The following is an 18,950-nucleotide window of genomic DNA, read 5'->3' as shown; positions in this document are numbered from 1 at the left end:
TTGAGATCCATATGATTTTATCTCAATAATGTAAACAACATGTCTGTCCGTCTTCTTAAAGTCTCACCTAACTTTCCTGTAAGGTGAAAGACTCCTGCAGACTCAGATGGCAGGTTGGTCTGGCTGGCTAATCCCTACACTGCCTGGGGGCTGACTGGGGCACGGAGGGGGAGGGGGGGTACTTAAGCAGGGCGGGTGATGGATGGAGCGGGGAACTAGTCTGACGGCCGCAGGTTCTGAAAGGACAAGAGGACGTTAAGTACCAACCAAAACAAATGTAGTGAGATTGCACAAAACCTTTTATTTCCAGGACCCAGAACATGTGGCTCACAGTCAAACTGCATTTTTTTTAAAAATGTACATACAACTACAAGTTTCAGTGATAAACGTTACTTAAAAATGAAAAAGAACCACGATGTCACAGCTTGAGGAGGGTTTGGTTTCACAGTTGGGTTTGATGATGAAATGGCTGAGAACGGAGACACAAAACCTCACTTTTAAAGGTCCTCTGGAGGAGAACGTGGTTCAAAGATACTGAGTAATAAACTATAGGATATGACTGAATTTTGAGTTAAACACGTTACCTCTTCATACACCAAGCTGTAAACAGCACTGCATCAAGATCAACACACACACACAAACAACGCTCAGGAACAATATTCATACAACATGGAGTCATAAAATGCTTTTTTTCTACTATTTTCAGTGCTGAAGAAAGTTTGTAAGAGCTGTGATTTCAAAGAAGTGCTTGCAACAATGCGTTTACAAATCAAGTCTTATACACACAATCTTATTGTGTTGGAGTTTTTAAAGCGCCTTCTCGGGCCGATACAGCTTTTTCTGGCCTCGCCACCAGCTTTAAATAGGTTTTCTAAGAAATCGAAGCACTACAAGAGAAAATGACAGCAGAAGAAATGGTAAATATGGAAATGCATTTCTTCATTGAGATGTTTGTTTCAACTACTAATACTGACAAGACGTGTTTAAGCACCTTTTCATAGTGCAATAAAAGCTTCAGGCTTCAAACAGCTTTACACATTCAACGACAGAGCGACAGCCGACATGTTTCTTCACATTGAACTCTTTTGGTTTTGGAGTTGGTGCTAAATGCTTTTAGGTCTTATGACACCAGCCCTGGCTCCTCAACATGTTCTTATTAAAAAAAGACCCTGCAAAGTTTCTTTTAACATAACTTGTGGACGATTATGTTGTGATGCAACGTATCTCTGATGAACAAAGTCTTACAGCTCAGGCAAGAAAAGCACTTTGGTTGAGATTAGAGAAAAATTGCGGCTTGGTTTAAGAAACGTGCCTAATGCCATCGTCTCTATGAAGCCGGACCACAGCTTTACTTTAACCTCCACCAAGAGCCGTGAGAGTCTGAATAGTTGCTGCATGAATTATAAACAAATCTTAATTTTGTAAATAAATTAAAAGTTATATATTAAGTTAGATATTGACAGAAAAAAACTCTACCAGACAGCCTTTTAGAAATGTGAGCCATCATTTTGTCTTGGCTTTAAAACTCTGGACACATCCTGTAAGTTATTTCTATTGTATAAAAAGCGTTTTTTAAAATTTTTAAAAGTTGTCTTTTTATTTGCCAACATGTTTTTTTATTCTCTGCATGAAGGTGCTAGTGTCAGTTCACGAGTAGAGCAACAGTTTACTGAGGAGACGTTTGTGTACACAAGTTCACAAATCTGAGTCAGGATGTGTGTTGTGTCCATGAAGTAAAATCCAGTGTAAGCTACGATTCTGCTGCTCATGCACAGGACGTCTGGCATGACATGAATGCAATAAAGGCTTTTAGATGCGCGTGCTGGTTCTGAGTCTTTACATCCGTGTGGCCTTCACAAGCGACATGTACGAGGAGGAGTGATGAGCACTTTGCTCGACATTTACACAAGAACAACACAGACACAAACTGTCTGCAGAGCAGCTGTATGAACATCTCAGTGACACAGAATTCAAGAGCAGCCAGTGTCGTCTGTCACAGTGTCAGTTTGGATACTACATCTTCCAACGGCTACGGTAGCTTTTGGCGTCAGTCAAGAGGAGAACGTCTGAGAACTCTCATCAACAGGAAGAAAATGAAGGCAACACTTACAAAACAACTCGATGTTGTCTTTGATTAATCTTTAGCTCCTCGAGCAACTACTTTGTGATTCTGTTATTTACATTTAGACCGTTTCCCACATGGCATGACTGCAGGAAAAGGTACGTGGGAGTCAAGGCATTAATGGGAGATTCTCACACTGTCTCCGGTCAGGAAACAAAAATGCTTTTAAGATCGGATTTCAGTGCCACTGATGGACTGCAATTGACATGTAAGTGCACAACATCATTGTAAACCTCAAACAGGCTAAAATGCAGCATCAGATACAGTAACTGCTGCCGCGCAGCTGCCACAGAAGCAGCAGCAGCAATAAATAACACATTTCCGACTGCTCCTCTTTTCTGATTTTAACCATTCTGATCATGTGTTTACGTCTCATCTCTGTAACATTTGAAGTAAGAAGGAAATGCTGTTTTGTTGGCTGGTAAAGCACCAGAACCAATGAAATCGACTTTACAAATCATCTACTTCTAGGTGATAGTGGATCACTTGTGTTTAAATATTTTGTTGCTGAGTTCAGTCCAAATCTCATGGCTATTGGCCTAAACACCCCCTCCCCCCGCCCCCACACCTTACATACTGAGCTGGGTCTTATTTCCCCCCCAGCATCAACACAAGGTAACTTTTCATCCTCTTGAACATCACAGCGACTTTAACTTTGAATGCACAAATCAAAAAGTGATGAGTTTTGGCTGCTGTTCAGGTGAGTCAGCAAACTGGAAATGTCCCGACTGATCTCATCCAAACATTAAAACCAGATTTCAGTGAGTGCATAGTAATACTGTACTGTGACCCCTAGTGTGACATATAAAAACACAATACGCATCTTCACGCTACCTAAGTAACCTTGGCTTTCTTACCAGATTGTCTCACAGTCGCATGAGACATCAGGACACATGCTATGCAAGACACACAGTACTTTCTTGAAGAGAGTTAAAATTTTTGGCACTTCTTATCCAGCATAAACCTTTTAGTTTCAACTCGTATATTCTTTTTTCTGTACCATCTTCTCTGGGCTCATTCCTTTAAAGGAAAAAGCCGGATTTCGCAGGGTCCTGCATGACGGGGAGGGCATCTGGAAGTGAGACGGGGACGTCACTCGTTGCTGCGCCGTGTCCCCTGGGCATCAGACACGACTGGATGTACGCTCTGTTGGTGGGACCGAGCAGGCAAACGTTCTCCAGCTGAAACAAACAAACAAACAAACAAACAAACGGTTTACAGGTGTCCCGGGACATGTCTGCCACGGACTCGGATGCTCTTTCGTCACTGAAAGATAAAATTGAGTTTCTTCATTGGTGCAGAAATGAGATGCTTGTTGTTGTGTGACATCATTTAGCTGAAGCTGAGCCTCAGCAAGCTTCAAAGAATTGTTGTGAGCCTGCATAACAAAATCTTAGTGCATCTTTGGTTGAGCACTAACACAGTTAGTGATGTATACAAACATATAAACACATAAACTATCAGAAATGGGACTCGTGTAATTTCACCCTGAATCTGATCTTGCAGGTATCTTTCAAATCCTGCTCTTACAGGCACTTACTCTAATTATGAATATCCTGTGTATGATGCCAAGTTAGTCTGATTTTAGACAAGAGATCTACACAAATAAATAGAATAAAACTTCAAACTACTGCAGATTACCACCATCAATTACCAGCACTATTCAATGTATTGGCCACAACTACTGCTCATCGTAATCACATGTAGCATGTAAATCGTGAACAATCCTGTCTTGAGCTTTTTTTTTTTAAATCTGAAATTCTAAAAATGTATTGTTTATTACGACTGTTTAGCACCTAGAAAGCGAAATTGAAAATAAAACTCCGGGGTTACGCTTGAAGAACAATGTTGGCATCTGCGTCCGTTTTCACACCTTAGTGGGTGATGTGCACGCTTTTACTCTGGCTTAGACAACATCAGTCATACAACATGCCTGCGAGTAATCAGTATCAGGGTTTATGTTCTTGCTCTGACACGCGGTCATTTCTTGTAAAAGCAAAAAAAATCCTTGCTGCACTTTATCTTTATTCACACGTTACTATAAGTTTACACTCACAATATACATAAAGCGGAGGCCTGCTCCTGCGTGAGCTGAGAACAGACTCTCGGTGCATCGTCCGCCTCCCCCTCCGTCCTGCATTTGCAGCATTAGGTAATGATGGCAGTCAAATTGTAGGTCAGCCCCGCTCATGCTTGACTGGCCAGACTGCCAGTATTTTTCTTTCAGTGAAAGCTACTGACCCTGAAGAATAACAGTGGAGGCCGAGCAGAGCGGGGGTAAATGGATGCCTCCCGGGGTCGGCCATCTCTGGGCCCGTTCCGACCTTATTCTATTCATTATTGTATTCTTCCTCACTGCTGTCTCTTTGCTCCATTCTCTCATGTTGTGTTGTCTCGGAGTTTGTTTTTCACTCTCAACACCAGCAATGCTCTTCATGCCTGGGAAAACAGGACATGAGGGAACAACAGTGCCGAAAAAATAGACGGCAGAGAGTCCAAAGCTGATGAGGAAGTGTTTTACTGATCTTTAATAACTGCTGGATCAGTCACAAGCTTTTCTGCAGGAAAGATTTTATTTATTTTTTTTATCAATTTGTGTTCAGACAGGACTGAAGCTGAGATTAAAACGACAGCAGCTTAGTTTCGTTGCATTTAAACCGTGCTGGTAGAACAAACAGGACGTCTGGCTTTTGTGTGAGTTTGCTTTGTCTAAATGCAGCTAAGTTACCAAAGCTCCCGAGACATTCCTGGTTTTAAGCCTTCCTAAATTTGGTAAATTGGCGAAGCCCCATTACCTCGTTATGTTTTATGACGGGAATTTGTCTGGACCTCCTGTGCCTGTTTTTAGGATGACAGTCTCCAGCCCCGACTGTCAGCAAGGGAAAAAAGGTTTTGTTGGGCTTTAAAGGTGAAGTCATGCTTCTATTGAAGACTGCACAGCCTCATAGAGCAACCAAAATAATACTGACACGATCTGTGTTCCAGACGTGCAACAAGATCACTATAAATATTTAGAATTATTTCAACATATCCACTAATGTACCTAACGTGTTAATAAGGCTGCAACGGATTAATCCAAGTTGCTAATTAGGACTGGAGCTAAGTCAGCAGTTTTAGAGGGGAAATAAAGGTTCTGTGGATTTTAGAAGAGCACATTGTAACTCACTTAATCACTGAGCAGAATTCCCCCTCATTACAAATACACACTCAGCTGCATTAGATTCCAGTCTATTCTCTGACCCGGCTCCCCCTCGTCTTAGATGCATGGCATGTCTGGCTACATCACCACAGTTTAAACTGAGCTCCGTGCCAGCCTGAGGCCTCTGTGTGCTGGAAAAAAAGAAAGAGAAGAGCAAAGCGTCGAAGGGCTGTGGTTGTTGATTCCGAAGCTTCACACACTCCAGGACTCCTCAGTTGGAAAGAGTCAACTGTGTGGGCTGGCAACCGTAGCGATTATTGGACAGTAAGAGTAAAATGACAAAGCAGAACCGGCCTGACACAAGACCGAACATTTAAGTGGGATTCGTTTTAAACATGACCGGTAAGAGAGGGAGAAGCACCTACGCTGAGTTATGCTCAGAGCCATACAGCAAAAACCCTGTTTTCATGGGTGTGAATATTAAATTATTGCAGCAGAATTTAAAGGTATGAAACAAAAAAGTTCAGCCCATACATGACTGAAAAAACTCAAAATATAGCATACAATTAGATGCCTGTCAGAGAAAACCACAGTCTGAGTCCTAACGGCCATGTTTGTAGTCCCATACCGATTTAAGTAGACAGGTTCTAACGACACTTATGTATCACATTCCGCGACCTCTTACCTTGCTGTTACTGTTATCTTCTTTACTTGTCCTGAACATGCTGTAGTCCTGCTGTGGCTGGGACAGACCCAGAAGCTGCTCTAAATCCAGTGCAGAGCTCTGGGGCAGACAAGATGGCGGAAGCTGACTGTGCTGGTGCTGGTGCTCCGGCAGCTGGTAGGACAGAGAGGGTGTCATCACGCTCTGGTAGTGACCAGCACCTGCTGTGGTCTCACCATTCTGTACTTCACCAGCTGCCTGTGTGCTGGAGATGCTGTAATCTGTGTGGCCATCCTCCAGGATTGGTGCAAAGTCTGTGTGTCCGTTTGCAATGACGGATTCCTGCGTTGTCATTCCAAACTGATCTTGGGAGCCAGGCAGCAAAGCATTTTGGGTGCTCAGTCTCTGATGGGCCCGGACCTGCTGGAGCTGCCACTGCTCCCCTGATTCCAGTAGTGAATCAAAGTGTTCATGTTGACTATTCAAAGGTGAGGCTTTGAGTACAGCGTGCGGGTGGTGATGGGTGTGGCTGTCCTTCGCCTCGACCATCCAGGCGCTGTTAGAAATCCCGGGTAAAATGTTGGCGTCTACAGTTCCAGGCTGGGAGAAGGACAAGGTCTGTTGCAGCTTGCCTGCACTGACGTGCTGCTGCATCTGTTGGGACAGCTGGATGATGGGCGCCCTGCCGGTGGGAGTCGCTGGAGGGGCAGCAGGTATCAAACACACCTGCTGGGAAACACTTTGGGCTGAGTCTGGGTTTGGTAAATGACCTGAAAGTGCAAATCCACCTTTGTCCCCTTGTCCCTCTCCCTCTGTGCCACTCTCGAGGGAGTTGTGGATGTAGGTGAGAATTTCATTGTTGGTGAGCAGGTCGCTGAGGGTGGGGGTGTGGTTGGGATCAAGCTCCACCTGCATCATCCTCTTGTCAAGCAGCAGGAGCTCCAAGTCTTCAGCGTTCAGGCCCAGATTCTCCAAGGCACTGAACAGCTCACTGTTTGAACATGTCTCATCTCCATCAAGAGACAGGGAGTCCAGGGTGGCCAGGAGTGGGTCGTAACTGGTGACTTTGCTGCTGCACCTCCCTGTGTCACTGTCAGGTACACTATGCCAGCTGTCACCATTAAACAAGCCACCAAAACCATCAGTGTGGCCTTGCTGCTGGCTGACAACGCTCTTGTGGTAGGACACCACAGGTTCTGGGTCTGGCTGACTGAAGTACACCGAGCTGTCCTGGCTCATCAGTGCTCCCAGCAGGGACTTTGGGTCCAGTTCTTCAGAAGAGCTCTTGTCCACTTTGCCCCTCTTGGATTTGCTGCCTTTGGCTTTGCCCTTGAAAGTGTCAGTGAAGCCATGCAGTGGATAACTGGTCTGGTAGAGCAGAGCCTCTCCGGTGGCAAAGGTAAAGGGAAGGTGCATGGATCGCTTCCTCAGGTATTCCCCTCCTTCCTCCTCCCTGTGGAAACAGATGATAGAAAATATTACAGGATAAAAGCACTAAGAGTCAGAGATCACGCTGGAATAGTGGCACACTTACACCAAAGGCCTCTGGGTAGCAATGATGTAGTCTGGCTTCCCATTCTTGTAGACGAGCCGGGCGTTGGCCTGCACCCACTTCCACTGGTTTTCCTTGGTGAGCAGCCTGAAGACAGTCAGGCCGCTCTCGCCCGTCTTTATCACTGGAATCACATCAGATGAGACCCTTGCTGTTCTGCGTACCCCGCAGTGTGTGCACACTCATTGCATTAGCTCAGTCTGGCTTGCTGCTGTGATGCGAGGCTACGTGCTGATATTGAGTTTGGCCACATGCACAGGCTAGCAGTGCTCTTTGTACACCGTCGCACCGCTCTCTCCCCCCAGTCCCTCATCACCATAGCTCAGCACTGTGTCTGCTGGTGTGTGTAATTGCAGAGCAGGTCGTGTTTCTCTGCTGGCTGCTTTCGAAACAAGCTCTTAGAAAGACCAGAGCCTCGTCCAATACAACCAATCAATACCAATAATTAAACATTTACAAGTGAGCGAGGTTTGAACATCACTGTGCCGTGTAACAAGTGGGGCACAAGCATCTCAAAGAGATGTCTACACCCTTTTAACAATTAATGTGTTAGTTTGTGTGATTTGTGCGTCCTGCACACTCAAACTCCAATCAATAAGAATTCAATCTGATTGGACCAACCAGGAAATGTGATATTGTAAGTACATTATAGTGTTGTTGTTTGTATTTGGGATTTTAGTGTTTGTGCTGAGACCTTGCAGCCTTTGTTTGTGTTACTGCCCCAAATGATTTTAGTATTTGTATAGTATCTAGTATAGAGTCACTACACAATATTTTTTAGAGGGTACTGTAATATGTCTATCTGTATTTAAAGGGGAGCTGCAGGGATTCGGTGAGCTGCAATGTTCCCAGCCAATCAAACTCCATCACCTTCCTTTCAGCCACTTCTGTGCTCATCATTGGCTAAAGACAAATGGTAAAAATAAACAACCAACGCAGGTATACGTTAGCTCTTGGCTTTGTTGTTTGCAGAGAAGTCAAGTTAGTTCCTGCCATATGTTTCCAAAAGCATATGCATGTTTGGTGATTCCCGTATGCTTGACTACATGCATACAGTATGAGTTTTTGTGTGTGAGCCATACAGGGTCTGGGGGCACCATGGTTACGTCTAACCAGGTCATCCGATGCATAAGCTAAGTAGGACACTTGGCTCTCGCTCTGATATTTCCTCCACCATCAAGAGACGCACACACAGCGTTTGTTGCATGTGTCAAGTTTGCAGTTTGGGCCGAACATGAGACATAGGTAATAATAATTTGCTATGGAAAAGGATGCAATATACTGAACACACTATTATAAAACTAGATTCTGAAAAAATGCTTTGTATTCTCTATTAAACAGAAGAACCGGCAGCCTTTCAGTGCCAGCGTCAGCTTCATCAACTATCATGACGTGTGCCTTACTTCGAACGTGGTTCTCTGCGCAGTACAGCATGTCAGCAGCGTGGATGAACTGGTACCCGGACCCTCGGACTCTCAGCTCCGCCTCAGTGTAGCCTAGAACTACTTTACCCCTGAAACATACACAAACATCTATAAGCTTATAATCTATGAAATAAACTGGTAAAACACCTTGTGGAGTTTCATTCTGCTGCCACAAGCTTTAACGGATGTTTGAGTGAAACCCTTAATGAACACGAGGTTCTGACTCTACGCACTTTGCATCACAGGCCATGGGTGTGAAGTCAAGCTTGTGTTTGGTCCTGAAGATCATGTTTCGGGTCCTGATTTCCAGTATTGCAGAAGGCTGAAGCGGTGTGGCGATGGCAAACAAGGCAGGCTGAGGCGGGATCCTGCCCCCGTCGTCGCACTGCCGGCGGCTCTGACCGTGGAGGAACTTGAGGCGGCCCTGGATGTTCAGTGCCTGACAGGATGGGAGGAAGAGTTTTTGGTCAACAAATCATGACAACAATGAACGGGTTCTTCTTTCCCATCATTCTACCCAGGATTTGTCTCCTTCCTCTGAGACTGTTGCATCGAGCCTCCACAGCAGATGAATAATAAGTGCTGTTTCGTTTCACCCCGTCAAGCACCATTAGTCTTATTTGTCCTGCAGGATAATGTAGTGAGCCAAACCACTCCTGTATACACTGTAAACACACTGGTGTCTCTTACTGAAAACTCTAGCAGCTTCTTTCCCTCTGGTCACATGACGAAAACACAGCATTTACACCACTGGGACTTGACTAATTTATGTTGTGACAATTTTGTGGATTTTTTTGAAGTGAACACGGACAGTCTCATGATGAAATCTCTAAACTTTGGTGACCCTATGGCCTTGAACACTAACATGTAGCAGCATGTCGACAGGCTAAATTCAACCCTCCATCTTTCCACCTAAGAAGGTCAGACAGCGAAAATCCATTTGTGACAACAACAGACACCCTAACGTTACGGTTAAGTGAACAGCAACCACCAGAAGCAATTTTCTAAAAGAAAAAAATAAACTAAACAATAAATTCAAGTTGAAAACACTCCTTCTGTCTGTGTCTCGTGTGAAGACCCCCACCCCCCAAACCTTACCCCATTAGCTCTGGTTAAGAGCCCTTGGTGGATTTAGGGGCCTGTAGCTGTGATGTTAGGAATCCAGCTCTGAATAGCAGGAGAGATTATAAAAACCAAAGCCGTGGTGAGCAAGAGACAGAGGCAGAAACCTGGCTTACTGCTCACGCAAAGGGAGGACTCAGAGATGCAGGTTCAGAATATCCCTACGGGAGTGTCCCCGGGTAAGATGATAAACCCCTCAAACCCCCAGGCCTCTTTGTGCAAGTCGGTACAAAGTGTGGACGCTACACCTATTAAAAGAAAGAAAAGCACCAAATCCGTATGAATGAGAGGCTAGATTGTAGCGAGGGTGTGGTCCCTGCAGTGCCTTGCTTGTGGGGAATCTGACCCTGTTTTCCCACGTTTTCTCCATCTGCAGCTACTTGAGCAGCGGTGACCCGCTACCAGCTACCAACCCTGACTAAGCAAGTTCACCCCTCTGCTCTCATCGCCTCTGGGTGGCGGGAGGATTAAGGCCCTTTTCCCCACGACCCCGAGGAGGATTATAGGAGTAAACGGTGGCTTCTGATCCTGAAGGGGCTCTGAGGAGGCCACCATGCTGCCTGCAGCACCAACAGTTTTTCCACTATTTGGCTTGTTGGTTACGTTCATTCGTTTAGCCACATGTGGTTGAATTAAAAAGGTCTTGAAACAACACTGACACTTTACACTAAATGAAGGTTTTAACAAGCAAATCTCTGATGTACCAGGAAGCCGGAGGAGTTGTCCAGCAAACAGCGCAATCGGCAGACGAAGCTCCGCTCCAGGAACGAGGAGTTCTCAGGTGGAAGCTGCTCAGGATTGTAGCTCACCAGGCAGGAGGAGAGAGACACAGGTTCCCCATCTGAGAACATCGAAAAGTCCTTTTAGATTCATGAGTGACATTTAAGTGCATTCCTGTTACCCGCTGACACATACCTAACTCAAAATGACAAGTCTGCATTTGTATAGCTTAGTCTGCCCAGTAAGTGAGTGCAATGGTGAGAGGGTGGCATTGTTTTAGCTGCTGTGTTGAAGCGTGTGACATGCAGAGCACATCTCAGGAGCCTGTCATTAAAGCCTGTCAGCTCACATTCAACATCCAGGAGGTTTAAAGGGGGAAACTTCTACCCTCAAAGCACAGACTCTGTCTACAGGGTTTGACGATGCTTCTCAACAACAATGAGTTGAATTAAACAGTCTTTAGCAGACAGACCTGTTGGGCGATCAGTGGGTGATTCGAGATCAGAAGGGGGATTGAGGGCCCAGTGCAGGTTCCTCCTGAACTCTTGCTGGTCTTCGGTGTGGACCAGCTCAAACACACTCTGGTGCATCACATCAGTCTGGCAGAAGAACAACGCAAGAAAACAGAGTTTTTTCCTTTATGTATGATGGGTGTTGAAGAAACATGGTGTTAGGATGTAGCGTGGAGTGATTTGAAGGCTAAATATAAGACTACATGGGATAAGTGGGTGTTTTTGTCAGTCAGTTACTGAGAGCTGGAACACCCCGGGGGCCGCGCTAGATTCCAGTTGCCTTGAAGTGGAGCCAAAAGAAATCAAGTGTCACTTTGATTCAAACAGCTGAAACAGAGCTAAAAACCTGCCATGACCCTGGTCCCCGCGGTCTAGACCCAGCGTGACCTGGCTGAGGCACGGAGTGGACCTACCCTCTCTGTGTGGGAGGGGGCAAAGTCAGGTCACCTCTGTGCCTCTGAAGCAGCGGCTACTGTATGTTAAGACAGCAGTGATTAAATGCTGTGTGCTGCATTAGAGTGGGGTTAGTTGTAGAAACATTTGCAAACATAAATATAATACGAAGTACAATCTTGGTGCAGTGATCAAACCTTATCAATAGCTCAGCACTATGATAAACCCTGCTTATCATAGTGCAAAGGACTTTATGGACTTTTCAGAACGGTTTGTGTCACAAAGTTATCACCGTTAGTTACTGGTTAAAAGCTCAGCTCTACTCACATATGTATTTTCTATTAAGGCGAGGTGATGTTCACATCGTGGTGTGGACGACGGCTATTGTGTGAGGACAGTCAGACAGACTTGAGATAATTTGATAATCACACTCCTTACAATGAGATAAGCAGGAGGCTGAGTGGATTAAGCCTCTCGCTCCATATGTGCATGTGTGACAATCCTCTGCATGGTGAGGATAATGCCTTCACATGCTGCTCTCTGGGTGCACCCGTCTTTAACCTCACCGTGCTTGTTAGCTCCACCTCTCTGTGGACACACCTGTCTCCTAAGTCACCCGTCTGTAGCCCGAGTTAACTCCTAGTAATCCAAACCCGACACGTCTCCAGGGGAATATTATTGCTCTCACCAGCGACTGAAGGCTGTTTGATACCTGTCCAAGACATTTACAGGTTTTACCTGATGGAAGCCGAGATAATCCTGGACGGTGTGAGAGCAGAAGAAGATGATTCCCTCTGCCGTCACCACTAGGACAAAGCCATTTAGGGCCTGCAGAGACAAAACATACAGATTGTTTCATGTTTATTACCATTAAATCTTATGACCATATTCTATTTGATTTAATATTTCTCTTCTTGAATAAAGCTTGTAATTGTGGCAGTAAAGAAAACCTCAAATCATCAGTATATACAGATAGTGAAGTGAAGGGAAATTGTTGTTCACTGTCAATGTCTCCAGTCTGTTTAGAAAAAATTGTCAAGCTTGAATCTAATCCCCGTGAGAACGACAAGAAGGAAGGCAGGGAACACGAGAGTATCAGAAAGGAGAAAGGGGAGGGATGAGACTTCACCCTCAGGTGGAGGGAGCGAGATGGGGCGAGGGAGGAGGAAATGCAGTCAGTTCAAAGGGGATCACGTAGAGGAAAGGCTCACTACAGGATGACTAACACCTCCATCATTGGTGCCCCCCTCCCTCCTCATCTTCCCTGGCCTCAGGGCTCCATGAGGAGGTGATGACACTGTGTCCTGACACTGCAAAGAGTCGCAACGGCATCCTGCCAGCATCTGCCTACATCTCACAGATGAGGATGATGATGATGATGATGATGAGCTCTGCAGTAATGCAGCCTTTATCTGAACACGGTCTCATGTAGTCTCTGATGGTGTTTGTGGGGCTGTTGTTGGGTCATATCTAAATTTCCTTCCAAATCCATTACTTGAATTAAAAAATGCAAAGCCATCAGGATTAAGATACTTACTTTTAGCTGCTCAATAATTAACACTTTGGAGGTCGGAGGGTCTCACTCAATACTGACAATGTGTGACTGGAAAGAATTCAAATGGGTCTTTATTAACATCTATACAACGAGGACGGTTGATTCCTTGGTTCTTTTTCGCTGGGAGTTGTGGAGTATTTCAAGATAAGTTCCCACGTGCAAAATACGGAACACGTGCATCCAGCAAGTATTAGTCCTGGTAGAACTTAAAGGTCATTAATTTAAAACTCTTTACCCTTTCATTTATTAGGAACCAAAATCATGGCAATATTTAATAAAAGCCCTTCTGTATCTGAGACCAAAGATTTAGGCTGCAGCATGTGACCACGCCCAGTACCACATAAACACAGCGTGCAGCAGCAAAGTGTGTATAAATATTTGCTACAGAAAACACATGCCACTCAAATCTTTGGTCAACCTGTGTCTCAGCAGAGACTGAGAGTGTGTTTGTGGGAGAGACAGGGCCTTAACGTTTGCTGTGTCTGTCAGTATCTTCCCTGGAAGAACAGCTCGTTTTGTCTCTTTGGTTCAGTATTTAGTACCAGCAAAAAACAGCTGTTTTAAACAGATCAGCAGTGTGTGTGGGTTTTTTTTTTCAGTCAAAATTTGATCTGAGTCTTCATCCCTGCTCTCTCTCTCTCACAAAGTAACAACTCAAGTGTACAACACGAGGTGTGCGGGTGTGAGATTTGCTCATTTACTGTGACGTCTTAAAGAAAACCTTCAATTCTTCTGCGGGATTCTTTCAGTGACAAACACTCACGTCCTTCATCCAAACCCCTTTCGCTTCAATAATTCATGTGTTCACCGGCTCTATATAATTCATGGAGTGGTGCCTGAAATGGAAGAGCTGAAGGGAGGAAAGCTGCCGCCCTCACACATCTTTAGATTCTTCAGTGCTGTGGGGACCAATTACTCCTTAAAGACCGAGAAGATTTATCAGTAAAGTGAACAGAGAAAAGGACGTGTGCTGATTTGCTGCGGCTGTGCAGGAAGACGCCACAAACTGACTCTGAGCCTCAGAAGCAGGGGCGTAATCTGAGGTCAGCTGTTGTTTCTCACCAACCTGCAGCAGCAGCTCGCCCTCGGGTATTGGGGTCTCTGCCGATCCTGCCGTCTTGCTGTGGTCACCGCTGGGCTCAGTGCTCTTGCTCGTGCCATCAGACAGCTGGTTCTTCAGTGCGACTAAAGAAAAATTGATTGGAAAAGATTGTAAATGAATGATGGTGTCTTCTTAGACTGCTGGTAAACATGAAGATCAATTTGAAGCCATTTCTAAAAGTTATCGTTAAGTTATTGTGTTTTAGAGCTTATACAGATAAACTGACCAAGCAGGTAAACAGCTGATATTAATATATTAATAAATACATGTTAACTGAAATATATCATGCTACTACAAAAGACCAAACATAATAAGAAAGAATGACCTGAAAGCTGTAGAGTACTTGTGACACATACTGTTTCATGATCAAATTCATAATAAAACAATTCTCATCAAAGATGACTATTGGCTGCTGGGCTATATTATGTTTGAACAAAATAAATGATATAATTATTCGACACGCAAAAAAATACTGTTAGCGGCAGCTTTGATTGACACATTATTGGATTCTAGCTGCATGTGAGATGTACTTACTCTCCTCATCAGGATTCTGTGTTACACATCACAGTTCTAGGACAAATCTATCTGTAACTGGTACTGAAAAGTGACCCCACCTGCCCTAGGATAAAAATCTTCCCCGGGCTGTACCCAAACCTTTGTCTGCTGGTGACACAGCTCAGCGCCGAGGAAGCTACACGACCGAGAGAGCAGAAAAAGCATGTCGACCATCAATAATTCACAGTGTGAAGGGGTTGCGGAGGCATTTTGGGCCTTGACGTCATGGCTGGAAGCCGCTGGCAAGAACAAACAGCCCGAGGCTACCAGGAAGGAGAAGGGGACTTCTGTTGGCACAAGGACACCAACATTCGATGGAAACATCACAACAGACACCCTTCAGTCCCCTGACTCCATTTACAGATGCAGGGAGGAAACACACACGCTGACAATTAGGAAGGTATTAAACTCAAAATGCAGTCAACCTGCATTTTAAAACAACCCACTAACATCAGTGAGTCTCCACTGTAGTCAAGTCCTACAGTGTGGGGGGGTGGGGGACGAGGAACCCATAACCTGTCCACAATCCAGCATCTCATCTCCCACCCACGTGCGCTCCCAGACTTTGTGACTAAAATGTGTTCTCTAGGTTGAAGCGAGGGCCGCAATCGGGTTGATCCTAAATGACACAGTCAGCAACAAAACCAGAGGAAAACCAGAACATCTGCATCTGTTTTAACCTTGTACTGCTTCACTTTCCCCATGGCCCAAAGTGCAGAATGCTTAGCAGACAGGGGCTTATCGGTCAGAAGGAAAAGAATCTGTGTGTAAGCTCACCCGAACCTGACCTGCAGTAATTCTTTCATGTGCCCACAGAGGGTGAGACCAACACTCAGCTCCCTGTACACAAAGGATTCTGGATTAACTCTGGAAAAACAGGGGTTCCGCTGAGATCGCAGGAGTCAAAAGTTTAAGGCGGGGACCTGTCTGTCCCCCTCCCCTCTGCAAAGAAATCTGTCAAGCAGCCGTGAGTGGATTATCCTCTCGTGTTTTTATTCGCCGAGGCTTTCGCGTCCTCCTCTCTGCTCGCTGCAATGCTGCCGTCTCCTCAGAACTACATTAATGTGTGGCTGAGACGCCGAGACAAGAGTGGCCACAGGCAAAAGGAGCTGACCTACAATACGTTGGAGCTGTATGAGGACGTTGGGATAAGAGGGGGGTGTTTCAGGGGTCACGCACTCGGACAAAGTGTGGGTGTGCTGGCCCGTTTCTGCAGGCTCGGCATGTGACTCAGAGGTGTGACGTGTTGTCCAGGTTTAGTTTAGGGTTGGCGGCTGCTTAAACATCATATTCTGCTTGAGCAGATTTCTAAAGCCTGTTTTTGAAGAGACAGTCTGTGAACACATGAAAGTCTGCAACACGCACACGCTCGCACACACCTACGTCCCAAAATTCATGTGCTATGTTTGAAAGCGTACCAAGACCTCGACAAAGCCGATCCTCCGTTTCAGATTGAACAGCTCAAGTTTCCACCTGCAAAGCCTGGTGTGACTCTTGTTTATCTGTAGCTTAACTGGCCCAAACTGAGGGTTTTAACCAAAAAAAAAAAAAAAAAACCTTTCACATTCACTCTGGCCTCCACAAACTCGCTGTGACCTTATTTCTTTCTGTTTGGAACCTTCTGCACGTTTCCTGCCTGTGTGTGTTCACAGGTCGAGCGTGAGGTGTAAAAAGCTGTTACGGTGGGCGGAAAAGGAGAAGGTCAAGCAGCTGTTTCAAGACTTAAAAATGACATTTCGCAGCATCTCCAATTCCCTTGATCTGGCATCATTGTCACCACTTTTAAACTAATGCTGATGCTGCTACACTTGTTATGTTATGTTATGTCTCCAGTACGTTCAAACCCATCCTGCACTGTTTAAGGTGACTGGACTTGAGCATCAGTCCCAGTTCTTGGCCACTGACCACCTTAACAAACCAGACTACTCCCCCTCCCCTGCAGCGCCGCACTGTGTCAGGTGTGAAGGAGAGTTTCAGTATAATAATGTTGCCTGTCACAGAGCAGCATGTCCTACCTGAGAAGAAGCTCTTGGTGCGGAGGTAACTGACGCTGAGTCTCAGGATGGACAGTTTGTCCAGGCTAGTGATGACGTCTTGGGGGAAGGGCAGCAGGCTGGCGAGGCGGTCCAGCTCTGAGTTCAAGCGGTCCCGGTGGCGTTTGGACGGGTTGGACTTGGCGCCTTCAGCAGGGATCGGTTTGTTTCTGGATAGAGGTGGAACACGCATATTTAACTCATTCTATCCAGTGAATATTTCCCACACTGAGACAGTGTCACTGAAAACACCTGAGCAGAATCCAGCCGAAAATGTTTCTTAAAAAACGAAATAATCAAACTCCAGAAAGCCATAAAAACAGTACTTTTCAAATTTTTAATTTAGCTTTTTAAAAGTTGAACAAGCTAAAAAAGGAATATACTGTATGCATGTGGAATAAGATCTTCACAGTAATTATCTTTTCTTATAATGTCATAATGTGTAAATACTCATGATTGAGAGTTTTAAGTAATCTGATAAACTGGTTACTAATCCATCGTATTGTTGCTCAATTCTTTACACCAGCGTTGCTGTCAAAAATATCATTTTGTCCGACCAACAATTATTCATATGATCTGCAATGAACAGCCGCTTTGCTTGCTAACGGATTATTGCAACATGTTGTTGTGATGAGAATCGTTTAATCATTTCAACATTTAATAAAGGGTTTTTACACAGCTGCGTGCAGTGATAAGACGTTATTTGTTCATGCAGGACAGTTGTCATCACACCCGTTATATTATGATATGGTTTATTACGAGTTTCTACAGATCACCAGCAGCATCACGTCGCCTGGAGAAGTTCTTCAGAAGAACTTAATGAATGTTTCTGTTCTCTTGATCGATATATGAGAGTAAAGCGTTGCTGGTCGGAAACACAGAAAAACAGTGAAGTGCGCTGTGAAGAAGATTAGATTAATTTCATAATTTACCCCTTCTGCGCCGGTTTCCTTCTCTTCCGTGCAGCGTACATGTTGCTGGGACTATTCCGGTGGAACCCAGACAGTAGAACCCGGCGGAAAGTCGCGTCCCACTGGATAATGTGATGTCACGTTACCGGGTTAAGCTAGTTAACGTTAGCTAGCTGTTAGCGTTACAGGCGACATAGCGGTGGCGCGGCCGTCAGCTAACACCGGGGAAACGTAACGGTGACTTCAACTTTTATTTACCTGAGAGAACAGAGCAGGTGATTTACGTCACTAAAAGTTCCCTGTGTAGGTACGTTACCATCCGCGTATCCTTACTCAACGTTACTATCGCGGGCACTCGCTCCCGTTAGCCGTGCGCGGCGCTCCGCCGGACGCTCAAATCCTGCGGACGTCCCGCGATGAACAGTCCAATTTGAACCTTACATTCTGCGCGCGAATTGTTCCAAACAAACTGTGCCAAAAACCGCCCGAGACGTCCTCGTCCTCCCGGACCTCTTCTCTAATCTCCAGGACCCCTCGTTCTGCTGACGGATGCTGATCTCCGCGGGTCCGTCCTGGTCCCCTCACCAGAGCGCGCTCCGCAGGCAGTCGGCGGGAGCGCGCAGCCAGACAAAGGTGACGTAGTTAATCGTAGCTCGTGAAGTTTTTTAATTTAATAATAACATTAAATAAAGTCACATTTAAAATGACGGTTGACACTGAATATCTAATTAGAGCATAATAAAATAAAATTTCTGATAGATATTACAAGCCCTGATATTTCGAAATACATTCATAGATTAATAAAAGTACAGTAAAAATGAAAAATATCAACTTTTAATGAACAGCTTTTGATGCTGATATTAGCATTAAAGGATGACTTCACATGTTTTAAAGCTGCTCACTGTGCACATTTTCATTTGCATGTCATATGTTAAAAGCTGGCTCATGAGTACTCATGCTTTTTCAACTAGTTACCTTTTCAGTACCTTTGTATTTGTTTTAAATAAGGACATTTCAATGTAACATCTCTTTTTCCAAGTTGGGGGACAGTGTGTTATCTTGCACTGTAATATTTGGTCCTGCAGTGAAACTACACGAACTAATAAAACAGAGTTACACTGCCATCTGCTGGACACTGTATTTCAT

The 18,950-nt window shown here is 45.0% G+C and overlaps 1 protein-coding gene across 1 annotated transcript; it reads right to left on the bottom strand.

Moving 5' to 3' along the window:
• Positions 1-281: 281 nt before the first annotated feature.
• Positions 282-18,427, bottom strand: LOC137125102 (aryl hydrocarbon receptor-like). Its single transcript, XM_067500054.1, has 11 exons — positions 17,826-18,427; positions 16,876-17,063; positions 14,270-14,388; positions 12,387-12,476; positions 11,216-11,342; positions 10,728-10,864; positions 9,135-9,340; positions 8,881-8,990; positions 7,460-7,601; positions 5,947-7,378; positions 282-3,303 (listed from the first exon to the last, which is right to left on the bottom strand). Exons 1-11 carry the CDS (start codon positions 17,864-17,866, stop codon positions 3,145-3,147), a joined length of 2,751 nt encoding a protein of 916 aa, XP_067356155.1. The 5' UTR covers positions 17,867-18,427; the 3' UTR covers positions 282-3,144.
• Between the last annotated feature and the right edge of the window lie 523 nt (positions 18,428-18,950).

This window comes from Channa argus, chromosome 4 (genome assembly GCF_033026475.1).
Source record: "Channa argus isolate prfri chromosome 4, Channa argus male v1.0, whole genome shotgun sequence".
Classification (NCBI taxonomy): domain Eukaryota; kingdom Metazoa; phylum Chordata; class Actinopteri; order Anabantiformes; family Channidae; genus Channa; species Channa argus.
Note: the sequence above shows the minus strand (reverse complement) of the source record. Positions and strands in the feature narration are given on the sequence as shown.

Coding starts and splice junctions, on each gene's coding strand:
- LOC137125102 (XM_067500054.1), bottom strand. CDS start 17,866: ATGTACGCTGCACGGAAGAGAAGGAAACCGGCGCAGAAGGG. Junction 12,477..14,269: donor AGGGCGAGCTGCTGCTGCAG/GTTGGTGAGAAA, acceptor TTGTCTCTGCAG/GCCCTAAATGGCTTTGTCCT. Junction 3,304..5,946: donor AAGATAACAGTAACAGCAAG/GTAAGAGGTCGC, acceptor TGTTTGTTTCAG/CTGGAGAACGTTTGCCTGCT.